At 44.5% G+C, this 13,574-nt stretch overlaps 1 protein-coding gene across 1 annotated transcript; it reads right to left on the bottom strand.

Moving 5' to 3' along the window:
* Nucleotides 1-904: 904 nt before the first annotated feature.
* LOC308220370 (p53 apoptosis effector related to PMP-22-like) lies at nt 905-9,398 on the bottom strand (the record flags this gene model as incomplete). Its single annotated transcript, XM_080616294.1, has 3 exons — nt 905-1,140; nt 1,761-1,904; nt 9,188-9,398. 3 exons carry the CDS (start codon nt 9,396-9,398, stop codon nt 905-907), a joined length of 591 nt encoding a protein of 196 aa, XP_080472420.1.
* Nucleotides 9,399-13,574: the final 4,176 nt, after the last annotated feature.

Genomic DNA, 13,574 nt, shown 5'->3' with positions numbered 1-13,574 from the left:
GAAACTTTTGGTAGTTTTCAGCACCTATGCCAAGATTTTCCTTCAAAGCACAGCTGATAATTAAAAACACAGCAGTTTAAAAGTAGACAAAGGATAGTGTATGTTCTACTCAAAGGTATTTTCTAAACCAGCATTCCTCAAAAACCATGTAAAAATATAATGTGGTGTAACATCCAAAAGTTTATTGATTCTCTGTGACAATGTAAATTAAAATTGTATGTGGCTCCATCACAAGTCCTGCAGCAGCCACAAACACACCAGCGTTACATTAGCCACTGTTATACACACACCAGCTCTATGCTTTAGAGGAGATCTTCATCCAACAGCACCAATAGGTGGAAAATAAATTTTTAATTTTATTTTCCTTTTAATTCAAATGGTTAATAGTCAACAATAGTCCTGTAACCACAATGAGAAGAAATTCTTAGGCAGTCAGTGACTGTGACAGTCTCAGGGAAGTTCCTTTCTTGGGACTGATTTTGGTAGAAAAAGAATTTTTTGGAAGGTTTTTTTTTTTTCTAGTTCCATTTAAGGCAATTTTGTCAGAGGTGAAAACAAAATAACCTGCAAGTCCCTCTGTGTTCTTTAAAATCCCTCCTCTTCCTTTCTACACTGTATCTTTATTCATAAGCAAGTGTTTGAATAAAATAAGGATGACTCATTAGTTGGGAGAGGAAAGAGCAAGTAAACCAAATAAAATCGACATGAGAATATGTAAATAATACTTTAGATAAAAGCTATTTGCTTAATGATGACAATGTTTTTACTAATTTATTGCCAGGGCTAGTAAAAAATACTCTGGAGAAACAAGGTAGATATTTTTCAGTCTCCTATATTCACATCAAATTTACATCAGAGCACTCCTCTGTTGCTTCGGCAGTCAATTGTACTTGGACTTAATCTTTCAATTTAAGTATGGTGCTCTCTCTGGGGAGGAGTAGTAATAGGTAGGCTTGATGTTTCCCAGGACTTCATCTTCCCAGTTGGGGAGACAGCAGAAAAAGAAAGCACAACCTATTACAACAACAGTGCTGGCCCAACCAAAGCCATAGGCCCAGCTGAACATGTTATCTCCTATCAGTGGAATTTCTTCAGTGAATTTCACTGGGTAGATGACCAAGCCTATGATCTGGAATGCAGCTGGAGAGAGAAATAAAGAAAAGCAGGAGTAAATAACAAAGAATATATTACATTTCCCACTAAAAAAGATACCTGGAGATAACTGCGTATCTTTTTAAGATATGTAAAGATTAGCTTCAGTCACACAGTCAGATCTGCATTCTTACAGAGGTAAATGACTTCTGGCCAAGGCAGATCCCCACCCCTATCTGACTGCAGGTTACATTGCCAGGTTGCTAAGGCACATACCTGCATGCTGTGACTAGCCCTGTCCTACAGCCCAGCCGCCGTGATCCCTGCAGAGCTAGTTACCACCCACTTGTACCATAGCCACATCGCTTTTCCTCCTCTTGGGAAGGCGGAAAGTGCCCAGGGCTCTCAGCTCCCATGTGACATGCAGGGCCAGAGGTGTTGGTTTCCCACACACACTGCTTTTGGGAAAGTGCTAACTGACAAAAGCCACTGGAGCTTCTCTAACCATTATCCTCTCAGAGCATAAATCAACACTCCTTTGTTCCCCATAAAAATGAACCAAAAACCAGAAAAGGCAGCTTACTTCATAAGGGAAGCTCTACCTACCATGTTTTCCTCTTAAGCTTGTTTTACATCTAAAAGAACCTTGTCTTTGTGCCCAGCCTTACCAACAACAAAGAGCAAGCCTCCAATTCCTCGAACAAAGTTGAAGCGGAGTATCTCAATTGAGAAGGCGATGACTGCAAGGGCGAAACAAATGACCAGGATCACAAAGCCCACAAGGTAGGTGGCAGCAGCTGCTCTCCCCCATCCTTGAAGAGAAAACAAGAAAGATGTTACACACAGCAGTGCATTGAACTGCAGATCACTGCAGGGCTTTGGTTTCCTTTAATGACTTTTTTGTTGAAATCCTTTACTGTAAGAAGCTTGTCCTATGTCAAAGCAACACTGGATGCCTCTGAAGTGCACAGCTGCAGAGGGGAAAGGCACTATTGTTGGTGGAGCAGCCACAGAACTCCCCACCTACTAACCTGTCCTGCTAAAAAGAGGGATAAAGTGCAGCATGATACTAGAGATAACACCTCCAAACTCTGTATCTGTAAGAGACCCACAGACACCTGAGCAGATAGGACACAACCACTCAGAATGTACTTGATCATTATTGTTCCTGTTCAACATGCAAGTTTACAAAACCACTTCCATGCCTGAGGAAGTATGAAAGCAGGCAAGAGTGTACCACCACAGGAGATAATGCTGGGAAATAATAGTGCTGTCAGCATATATATTCTTGCCTGTTTGTATATGACAAGAATAATGTACATGGAGCAAAATTAGCATGACCGAAAAGAAATAGATTTGTAATAGCTGAAGTGAGAGATGACAAAGAGAAAGCTCTTGAAGATACATATCTATTCACAGCTGGAAAAGAAATCAGGAAGAGCTAAAATGTAGCAGGTGGAGGAGAAACAGCAGAGACTGAGGTAAAGAGGAAGAGTCCTCTTTGAACCATTACACTTTGACATTTGAAGAGACAGGGTAGTGCAGATCCTTAGGATCAAGCAACTGCAGACTGGAAGAGGCTCAAGCACAAAGCAAATGGCCTTACTCAGGAGAGCAGCACCAGAAACCACAACTCACCCACTACAGGCCAGGACAGCAAAGGTAAGACAACCTGCCAGAAAAACAGGCAGCATTTCCCTTTCCATACTGCCACAGGCTTGTGGAAAGGCACTCATTATGGGCAGACCCTGTCCTCTTTAGAAACCAAGCAGGAGTTCAAGTGAGCCCAACACAAACAGATGTGTTCCTGCCCCGGAGGCAGGATACCTGCCCACATGGACTAAACCATTGGGCTAGTGCTTTGTTTTCCAGTCCGCTGTCATCACAGCTCACTTCCTACATCTGCATAATGTGGGTTTCTACTTTCACACATTCAGACAAGGGTAGGGCCAGATTCCGAGCTCCCTGTAATGTAGAAATAAAGAAAGCAGCAAGATTTAAGTCAGAACATTAAAATAACAAGTCTCTTTCATCAGAGCTCTGCTCACACACAGCTGAAGAAACTCTGTAGACACCCTGCTTCCAATGTAGACCTCAGGTCTCCCTGTGCAAAAACTAAGAGGAAAAAGACAGTGAGACAGAGAACTTTTTCCTAAAGAGTTAAAATCCTCCACCTTAACTCACATACTAGTTACATAAATGGGCAAAACAGTAATTTGAGACAGAGAACGCTGTAAAACTATTTCAGACACCTCTACTACATGTATCAATTTACTCTCTGAAAGCACTGTTTTACAGCCATTTTCATTAGATCAGTGTCAACTAGTTTCTTTCCCCCCTACTCCCACAGCAAAGTGAAATACAGTAGCCATCCATCAGCCAGATCTCATCCCCACCACCTGAAGGCAGTCATGCTGGCATAGAAAGGGTAAGGAAAACACTTTTCTTTCCCCTCTCACTTCTTGAAGCTATTCAAGACAGCAAAACCTTTTCCAGTTCCTTCTCCTTCAGGTAGCTGTGCACATTTCATAACCCTTCCCTAACAGTGCTGCGGGGTGAGGAGGAAGGGAGGACGCCCAATGAGCGTCTGGAGATTAAAGCTACATCAGTGGTCTGATAAAATCTTTTAATACAAAATATTCTGACATACCTAGAACAGGTACTGGGTATTGTCTCCACAATAGGATTTATTTAGAGATAACTAATACAAAGGGATAGTTAACCATTATGCACAGCCAGCCCAGGAAAATTGATTCAGACTAAATGACCTAAGAATGCTATTTACTGATATTTGCCCTATTAAGAAAAAAGCACAACCATGAGAAGGAACACCTAGTTATCAAAGCACATTCCCTTTCAAAAGCATTACATATGCTGGCATAGTATAGGAAGCCAAGCATGGCATCTGCCTGATAAAATTTAGGTTGCAAATTCAAATACTCCTGCAGGTTAGACACCTTGAGGTTGGTGCAACACAAAAATGACTGGAGGAGGTACTAGAAAGCCCTCAGTGCTCTCTGCTATTTCCATATCCTCTGTACTTACTTTACAAGCATAACAAGGTTTTGGATACAGGTCAGCCCTGGCTCCGCTCACAGTGATTTTTTTTCTTGTCTCTGGCAATATGAATGTGACAACACACAGCTGCAGGAGATCTTGTCAGGAAGTTAGTATCAAGCCCAGCTTTGCTTCAAGGTCTTCAAAAACAGGACTGTATGAGGCACCACCATTATGAAATTCAATGGGTTCTGTGCTCACATGTGACAGAGCTCAGTGCTGGTGACCCTGTATCTTCTGCTTTTTCTCCTGCTGGATTATCTTCTCCAGCAGCAGTTATCAGTGGGTTGATAATGACAAGACCGATTCATAGGTGCTGGCCACGGCACTGGATAGGTCTACTCTCGTCTGGACTAGACAACAGCCATCAAACAGCCACATGAGCACTGGTGGGAGTCACAGGAGGAAAAAAAAAGCAGCAAAAAGCTTAGGACTTTTGTATATTTGCACAGTATAAGGGAAATAAGAGAAAATATAAGAAAATACAAAGAATATAAGAAAAATCTCAAAAAAATAACTGTAAGTCTTTTAATAAGTGACTGATGGGAGAGGTTCGGGTGGGAGGTTCCACCCTTATGGAGCACAGGGTGCAGCCCAGCCATGCTCCTTTCCCACACAAGCCACTGCTACCCCCATCAACAGGGAGAGCTTTCAGCAGAGGGGCTCCAACTGAAATCGCTGTTTCTCTGTGCAGGATCTCCATACCTACCTATCAAGTCTAGCTTTCCCAGCTCCTTTCCTCCCCAGAGCTGATCAAGCCCCCTGCAGGCACACAGGCTCTCCTGTCTCCTTCTGCAAGATCCTCCACCTACAGCTCCCAGCTGCTGGGAGGGGAGAGCTGCAGGTTTACATTCTCACTGTTTGCTGCCTTCGGAACTGGAGTGACCTGCTCACACTCAAAGAGGGATCAGCTCCAGTTTCTAGGTGGTTTGTGCTCAGAAGTACCTTGTAATCATGAGACATTTAGCCAGAATTTAAAGTTTTTCCATAGAAGATTCTCAGGTCCCTTCATTTAGCAGGGAGAGTATTTCTTACTCAAAATGGGCACAAATATAATGTCTGTTTATATAAGCATACAACACCACCACAATGATTTGGGGCTGCATAAACAGGAGAACAGAAAAGCAGAACAGTTGCAGGTATTAGTGTTCCCTAGCTCAACTTTGCCTCAAACGAGAGTCAAGTACTTTGTGTCTAATCAGCAGAAAGGTATTTATCAATTAGGTGGTGTTGAAAGAACATTAGAAAACTGTTCAGGGGCTGAAGGTCTATAATTATTAGGAAGGATTAAGACTTTTATTACATAGCTTGATTAATGATGACTATGGAAAGGAACTAAGCTGCAAATGTTATTGTGCAAATAACTAGGAGGGGTCAGGATTATTTAATGATGAATACCACTAATATGATGAAATTAAAAAATAGCAAGCAACAGAGTCTTAGTGTAAGGTGTATTTCTTCATTTTATTCAGCCTCAGCCTTACCAGGAAGCAGATGGAAGCTCTACAGGGTAGGATATTTAAGTCTAGACTTCCCTTTAGAAATTATTAAAGGGTCTGGGAAAATAGTCCATTAGGAAGATGAACTGCTATAGAATTTGAAGCAACAAGCCTCTCTCATCTTTGTTCACCTACTTACAAAAGCAGAAACTAGTTTGTTAGCTTGTGAATAACATGAATCTTGGGGTAGATGTTTTTACCATGATAGGCATAGATGAGGCTTTTTTTTTTTTTTTTTTTTTCCACTGTAGTTACAATACTTTTCTGTATATAAATGACAGTAGCAATTCTTGTTTGGCCTTGACAGTCCATAACATAGAATGCCCCAATATACCTGCTTTTGCTGATGGAACAAAAGAATAGCAGACTGCAAGCGAGAGAGCTCTGTCAATATTTTTCTTGCCCACAGAATGTGCAAATTTCCATGGTAGCATGATTGGCAAAGGAAACGTATGTGCATACCCACTGCAATCACAGGACAGCCCAGAATCAAATGTTCACTGGGAGGGCTGGTTGGGAATTATCACTGGGAATCACAGTTCTGTTTCGGATTTAGAAGTGCAGGAAAAGCAATTGCTTACTATCAAACTATTAAATAAAACCCACTAGTAGAAACCTGGCTTCAGCCACTTGGCTCTGCTGGGAGCTCAGAAAAGGCACTGTCCTATATATTTCCAGCTTTTAACATCTCCAGATTACTAGCAGACAAAAGTGTGCATGCCCAGGGGCCAGCAAAGCCCTCTGGCAAGGGACACCAGCCTCGCCTGTTGCTGAGATCTTTTACTGGGGAGATGCAATAAATGTTTTCTGAGTGTAGCCAGGGACACCAACTGCTACATCTTTGCCATTATCCTTTCCCGAGTGCCTGCACTTGGCTGACACTATCCTGGCATCCTAAATCAGAGAAGCATGCCTGAAGAGGCACACTGAAAAGGTAAGTGTACATGTAACAATCCTCCTCTATTTATCTCACCCCTTAGAGAAGTTAACACAAGCACTCAGTTTCATCAATAACCTGTGGTATCAAAGTCCAAGCTTCTAAGGACACAGGTATAGTGGCACAGCCACAGTGAAACATGATTCAAAAAAGCTGGGCTCCTACTTCTAAGTTCCACCTCTCCCACCCCCCCTTTTTTTTTTTTGGCACATACTAAGGATCCAGATGAATGCTTCCCTTTTTTTATTTTGGCTCCTGTGTGCTTAATAAATACCAATGGGCTGTTAGGAATACAAGCAAGAGTTAATCTCTTTGGCATCACCTTTACTGCACATACACACCCATCTTTTATAGTGATAATTCAAAGTCAAATTGATGGGAGCAAGCCATTCAGAAGCACTGGAAGGACACAGCCATGCACATGTACTGCTCCTAAACTTAGAGCTTCATCACTATAAAGTCAACCATCCTCTCCAAGTAACCACACTACAAACAATCTTTGTCACATCTGATAGCTTACCAGTATGTTTAAACACACAATCAACAGTTTAATCCTTCAGTGGTCCAGACTAAGTCATCTTGAGTCATATTCGAGTGCAGCACAGCAGCTCTGCATTGCAACACTTTGATAATACACAGGTGCTGCCAGCCAGGACACTTCCCAGACACAAACCAGTATGGAGCTCTAAACAAAATCCCTTTCCCACCTCCCTACCAAATGACATCCTACTCTTCTTTTTTCCCCACTTCTTCCCTCTCATGCGGCATTTGCAAGTGTGTATTTAGAAACAACGCAGTTGAGAAGACACTTCTATTTGCAAATCTTTCTTTGTCTGCTCCTGCTCTTTCCCCCCCTCCCATCTGCTTTCTCTCTTCCACTTCTTAGTATTCAGCTCAATTAAGAAACTGTCTAATGGAGCTTTCCATTAATGTGGATCCACTGTGAAGTTTTCATTTCATCAGGAGAGGTGCAGGACCTTTAGTGTATAGCAGTTACAGTACATAGTAGTACAGTAGCAAAACACAAGCTACTCATCTCAATTAACTTTTATTTTCCTGCAGCAGTGCTGTAAATGCCTGGTAGGCATTTTTGCTTTGTAAATGCCCTCTCCTATTTTGAGCCTGATGGCATGAACATAGAAAAAAGGGAACAAAATAAATCAAACTTGAACTCATATCCTGTTGAGATGTAAATAGTCTTTGAGTAGACAGTGGCATTGATGTCATGAAAATTAGAGAAGAGGCAAAGTGAAGTTTGTGTAAATAAGCCAAGGATTTAAATGAGTTCTGGGTTAAACAAGCCAAGGCTTAAGTGAATGAAGTCAAGGATACTCTTCTTCTGACAGCTTGTTAACTAGAAAAAAACAGCATAAAGTTGCTTTTGCCCCACAACGCCTAGGGCTGAGGCAAAGCACACACCCATCAGCACTCAGGGACATGAGCAGCCGGGTCACTACAGGAGAAAGCAGAAGTGTATGAGCACTTCTTCCCTGTGCAATGCAAATCTTGGCAGCTCTGCACTAGCTTTTCCTGTGTCTAATGGGGGAGACAGATACTTATGTCACTCCAGCCAGATTTCTGCCACTTACAATATAACCTGCAATCATCACCTGGCTGAGGAACAAAGCCACTGCTCTTACAATATATTCAGGACTCAGCTCACGCATGAGTGTTGCAATGAAAAGCTGCTGGAAGTCAGTCCACAGCACTGAGGCGTGCAAACAATCTGCACAGGGAAGCAATCTCGGCTGTCATAGCTGAAACACACCCTTCCAGCTTCCCAGTCCCCAAAGTACCAGGATCTTAAGGCGGGTCTGCTTATTTCTCCAGAAATACTTTGAGGGAAGAGCAGATGCAATCAGACCCACGTGTTCTAGCAAATAACAAAAAGTCCCCCCAAAACACCAGAAACTGGGAGGGTGCAGTAAGTACACTGGCAGTGCCAGATACAGAAGCTGTTCCACAAGTTAAAACAGAGGCACCATTATCCGCTGATTTAGGCCCCAGTGCAATAGAGAGGTATACAGAGGAAACAGCACTTTTTTCCAGCCTGCAAATCCACATCAGGCCATTTGAAGCTGAAGGTCAGGACGCATCCCCTTGGCAAGGCAGGGTTAAACTAAGGTGCTCTCTCACTCCCGTGGGCCATGGGGAAAACAATCTTACTATTATCCAGGTGTGGTACTCCACAGGACACCCTGCACAAACATTTCCATGCTCACCATCCAACCAGCGATGCCACCAGCACAAGGAAGGGGAGATGGCTAGTGCCATGCAAGGCTGCTGAGGCTTGCAGCCAACAGGTAGGCAAAAGGAAGCATGGTGAGGAAGGGGCTTGTGGCCAGTTGGTTCTCTTACTTTGGTTGTACCAACAGAAGAGACTGAATATTTAACTACCAGGTTGAAAGGGACCTCAAGGACCATCAGACCCAACAGATTGCTCTGAAGGTCTAGACCTGTATTTCTTTACTGGTTTAAGCCCTAAAACAGCACTAGCACTGACTCTGCAAGGGCAACTCCATCCCAAAAAGCAGAAGCTCCACGACAGCAGTGGGGAAACCATCCATGGCAAGGCACCCCCTGCTTCCCAGCCATCACTCACCATAGTCCATGAGGGACTCGCAGCTCCAGTTGAGGTCCTCCTCGCCGCGTGTGCAGCTCTCCCAGAGCGACGCTTGCTGCACGTAGGGCTCGGACTCGGACTCCAGCCAGCCCCTGCCCGCCAGGGCGATGATGCCCATGATGATGGCGAGGCCCAGCAGCAGAGGCAGGAGCCACCGGCACCTCCAGCAGGCGAGGCCGCACGCCACCATCCTGCCCGGCCGGCGGGGACACCCGGCGAGCCGAAGTGCCGCGGGTACGGTGTGCGGGACGCTGCGGCGGGACGGGATGGTGCGTGCGTGCCGATCCGAGCGGGTTTTTAAGGCGGCGGGGCGGAGGGAGTCCCACCCACATTCCTCTGACTAAGCCTGGCGGCGGCGGCCCTGACCGGTGTGGCTGGCGGGGTTGGGGGGGGAGGGAGCGCGGGACCGGGCGGGCCCGGGCGGGCCCGGGCCCGGGCCCGGCCCCGGCCCCGTTCCTGGCTCTGTCCCAGCTCCTCGCGTCCCGCCACTCACCCCACCGCGCTCTGGCTGGCAGCTCCGCTTTTACTGGCTCCCACTAAACCTTGGTTCTCGCAGTGTCACAAGCCCTGCCCGGGTGTTTGAACCTCATCTTTCTCCTCACTGTTCCTTAGATAAACAGATCAATGTTTACCAACATTGATAACACTAACGGTGTTAGCCACTTCAGGTACCAAAAGCGTGCAGTAAGTTGCTTTGCAGTTGAAATGGCCAACTTCTTGCCCAGTTTCGGGGCAGTTTTCATGCAAACAAGAAGGAAGAAAGGTGTTACATGAGGATGGGAATGTGACATTATTACCAAGGAAGCCATCACTTGCCTGGCATCAAGCTCAGCATTAAACAAAGGTATGTTTCCTAATGGCCGTCTAGCGAGTGTTTGATTGCGGTTGTGCCCTGGCTTCCAACCAGGTTGTACGGGGCCCAGCCCAGCAGTGGTACTCAGGACCCATACGCCCTGATCTTTCCCCATTCCATGTCTGGAAATGCACTCCTGAGATGACCAAAGTGAAGGCTTTCCCATCACATGGCTTGAATAAACACCCAAAATTTTGGATGTGGAGAAAAACTTCTTAACAGTAAGATCTATGCACGTCTCATCATGTCACCCCGCTGCTCAGCATCAATGCAAACTCTCAGCATATAAGCTGAGACATGTGCCTATCACAGGACTAGGGATCTGTGTGTTTTGGGCATGTAACAAATGTGCATTCGCTCAAGTCTTGGAGCGGCTTCAAAGCCTCACCAAAAAGGCCTGTAGAAGAACAAATCTTTGAGGTCTGAAGGGCTGAGAAAAAATAGCAGGTAGGGGGGATTCCATGGGTTTAATGGAGGATGGGGCATACGTGCTTGCTGGACTGCATCAAATGGCATTTTGCCATAACCATGTCAAACATGTTCAAACTGTGCCCAATGTTCTCTTCAAAAGATACTTGGAGGGTTGTCCTGTGAGGAGGGATGGTCAACCTCCTTGAGTACCAATTGCTGGCAAATGCTACAGAATGGATAGTGATGCTAAAATCAGAACAATAAGATGGTATCGCTGTAGGCACATTGCAAATATCTCAGGCAGGTTACCCCAAACTACGTAGAGTCCACCAGCCCTCTCAACATCCTCCTCAAAGTTCCCACCAGAAAAATCTAGAGATGTTATATATGTCTAGGAAATATGTACTTTTTATTTTTATTTACTTGTTTATTTATAGACATATAGACATATATACTTATACACACAAATACTACTTATTCATAACTCTACTTCCACTCTTCAGTTCTTGCCACTGTTTCCTTACAATATCGATTCAAATCATATCTCCATTTGTGTTATTCTTGAAGCCTTCATTACCACAACTTTGCCCTTCTCAAATCCAACCAAATCATCAGTAGCACACTACGATCAACTTGAGGGACATGATGAGGAGCACCGAAGGCAGCCTCTAAGCCCACCTCTGGCATTAGCATCTCTCATGGTATACGCTCCTGCTCCCAGTGACCCAGTAAAGAGAGAAAAGTCATCTTCCCCTTTTCTTTTAAACACCTGGCTTTTAAACAACTAGGAAATCTAGCTGAAGTTAAAAGGTAATGTACCAGACATTTCATTCTGTGTGATAGAGAGCCTACAGCACAGTTATCGGCTTTCAGTCCCCATGTTGCTTGGATTTAGTAGAGGAAATCTAGCAAACTTATAAACCAGTGCCTCCTGCAGCAAAATAGGCAGCTCCAGCAGCATATGTAGTTTTTCTCACCTCCAGGCTGTGTAGCCCACATCTTCATAGAGACCAGATGGCAGGAGTCAGCTTTGTGGGGCTGCAATGATACACACATGAAAAACACGCAGATCATGAGGAAAGAATGCCCTCATACATAACAAAATAAACCAGAGTTTGCTTTACTAAACACCAAAACCACCTGAATCTATCTGGGCATTCTGGATCAGGCTGTTCTGTCAAAAGTACATTATCTTCAGCTATGAACATAGCTCTGTGTTCTGTAGTAATGAAAGTCCAGATGCTTTTCCCAGATTTTTCTTTTACCGTGGGAAAAGTGGGATCATGAGCTTCTTTCACCACTGCTATCCTTACCTTTAATATTTATTATGTAAATAGTCAGATAATTTCATAATCTCTGGGGCTCTATAGCAATATTTTTTCTCTGCACATAACAAAGCATATGCTCCTCTAGTAGATGGTGCTTTATATGGAGTAAATCATTTACCACTGCTGGCAATCATTCACCCAGCTATCAGAAAACCGAGCGGCACTGAGTGAAGGTCAGAGATCAGCTCCAGCCCAGATGGGCATGGCTGGGCTCTCCCGGAGATGTCTTTGAAATGGCAGGGTGGGAATCTACAGGCTGGTTCCCAAGAATGCATCTCGGGGGGATGACATGATGGGTAGCACAGTGCCAAAGCACCTCCTGTCCTTCAGTGGGCAGCCATGGGGCAGGGCAGAGTGTCCCCTCAGGGCTGTGGTACCTTTCCTTTTTCTGTTTTACCTAAACATGTTTTTCTGGCCTGATTACCTCTCAGCTAAAACCATTAGGGAAAAACAATGCCCAGAGACTAAGTACCTGTTGTAAATCAAATTATTTTATAATTCATGGGTGTTGTTCTTCAGCAGCGTCTTATGCTCACTTTCCTCCATGTCCAAGTGCCCTAATTCTACTTAATCTCTCTTCAGGCATCACAGCCATAATACCTAATTAGCATCACCAAAACAAGGTAGTCATTCAACCCATAAAATAGGATGGGGATGGGAGGTACTTGGTATAACCCGCAACAACTGCTCCAGCAGTATTTCCAGACCAAACGTCAATTTCCTTGTGTGCCGAAAAGCTGCCATTATATGAATTTAAAAGAAAGCCATTTTTCTGACCAGCTTTTGTCTGTAGACTTTGTTTGAACTCAGCTTACATTAGACTCATCTGGGGCTGCCACAGGTGAAACAAGCTGGTTCTGTGCAATTGATGCACTGTTGAGCCTGTTTCAAAAACCCTTGTGAAAATACTAGGATAACAGCGTGGCCTGCAGAAGTGTGACTAACCTGGTGTCATTCCCCTGAAAGAGACCTTATGTGACTACATCGGCCTGAGATGATCTAAAATGTTAGAAATAAAAAGATGTGAAACAGCCCTCCTTCTTCTGTGCATGCTCTGCTTGTGACTGCCATATAGGTAGCCATGGAAGTTCATGTGAGCTAGCTAACTCCAGTTTTTTACATTCAGAGTTTGCAGAGGCCTCTGTTTTGTTCTGGAATTGCACTGGATGAAATCCTGTCTCTATTAAAGGAAATGGCGGAATTCCTGGTGGCTGGAATTTTACCCCAGAGCTCTCCAGGGGCCTCAGGTTCACTTAGATCATACCCACACAATATCCAGAGTCTTCAGACAACTAAGGTCTATGGATTTGTTGCTGCAGCTCTTCCTTGTTTACCTCATCCTCTCATTTGCATTTTCAAATGTAAAAAAGGAAACCATCAGATGAAGAACCGTGTCATCCATGACCTCCATATTAATTCTGGTTTTGCCTGTAAGTCCTTTTCCAAGGCTGCAAACTGACCGTCTTCATGCGTGACTTTACAGATTAGTAACAAAGTGCTAGCGGTTGCCCAAGCTGATGCTGAGGTTTTCACTGAGTTTTGGTTGTGTTTTCTCCCAGTGGAAAAGACCTGGGGGTGCTGGTCGATGGCTTAACATAAGGCAGATTGTGCCCAGGCAGCCAAGAAGGACAACGGCATCCTGGCCTGTATCAGTGCTAGCGTGGCAGCAGGGCCAGGGCAGTGATCTGCTCGCCACTGATGAGTTCAGTTCTGGTCTCCTCACTACAGGAGAGACATTGAGGTGATGGAGTGGGTCCAGGGAAAGGCAATGAAG

The sequence above is a fragment of the Psittacula echo genome, assembly GCF_963264785.1.
Source record: "Psittacula echo genome assembly, chromosome: 4".
NCBI classification, from domain to species: Eukaryota; Metazoa; Chordata; class Aves; order Psittaciformes; family Psittacidae; genus Psittacula; species Psittacula echo.
The sequence above is the reverse complement of the archived record's forward strand: the minus strand, read 5'-3'. Positions and strand labels throughout refer to the sequence as shown.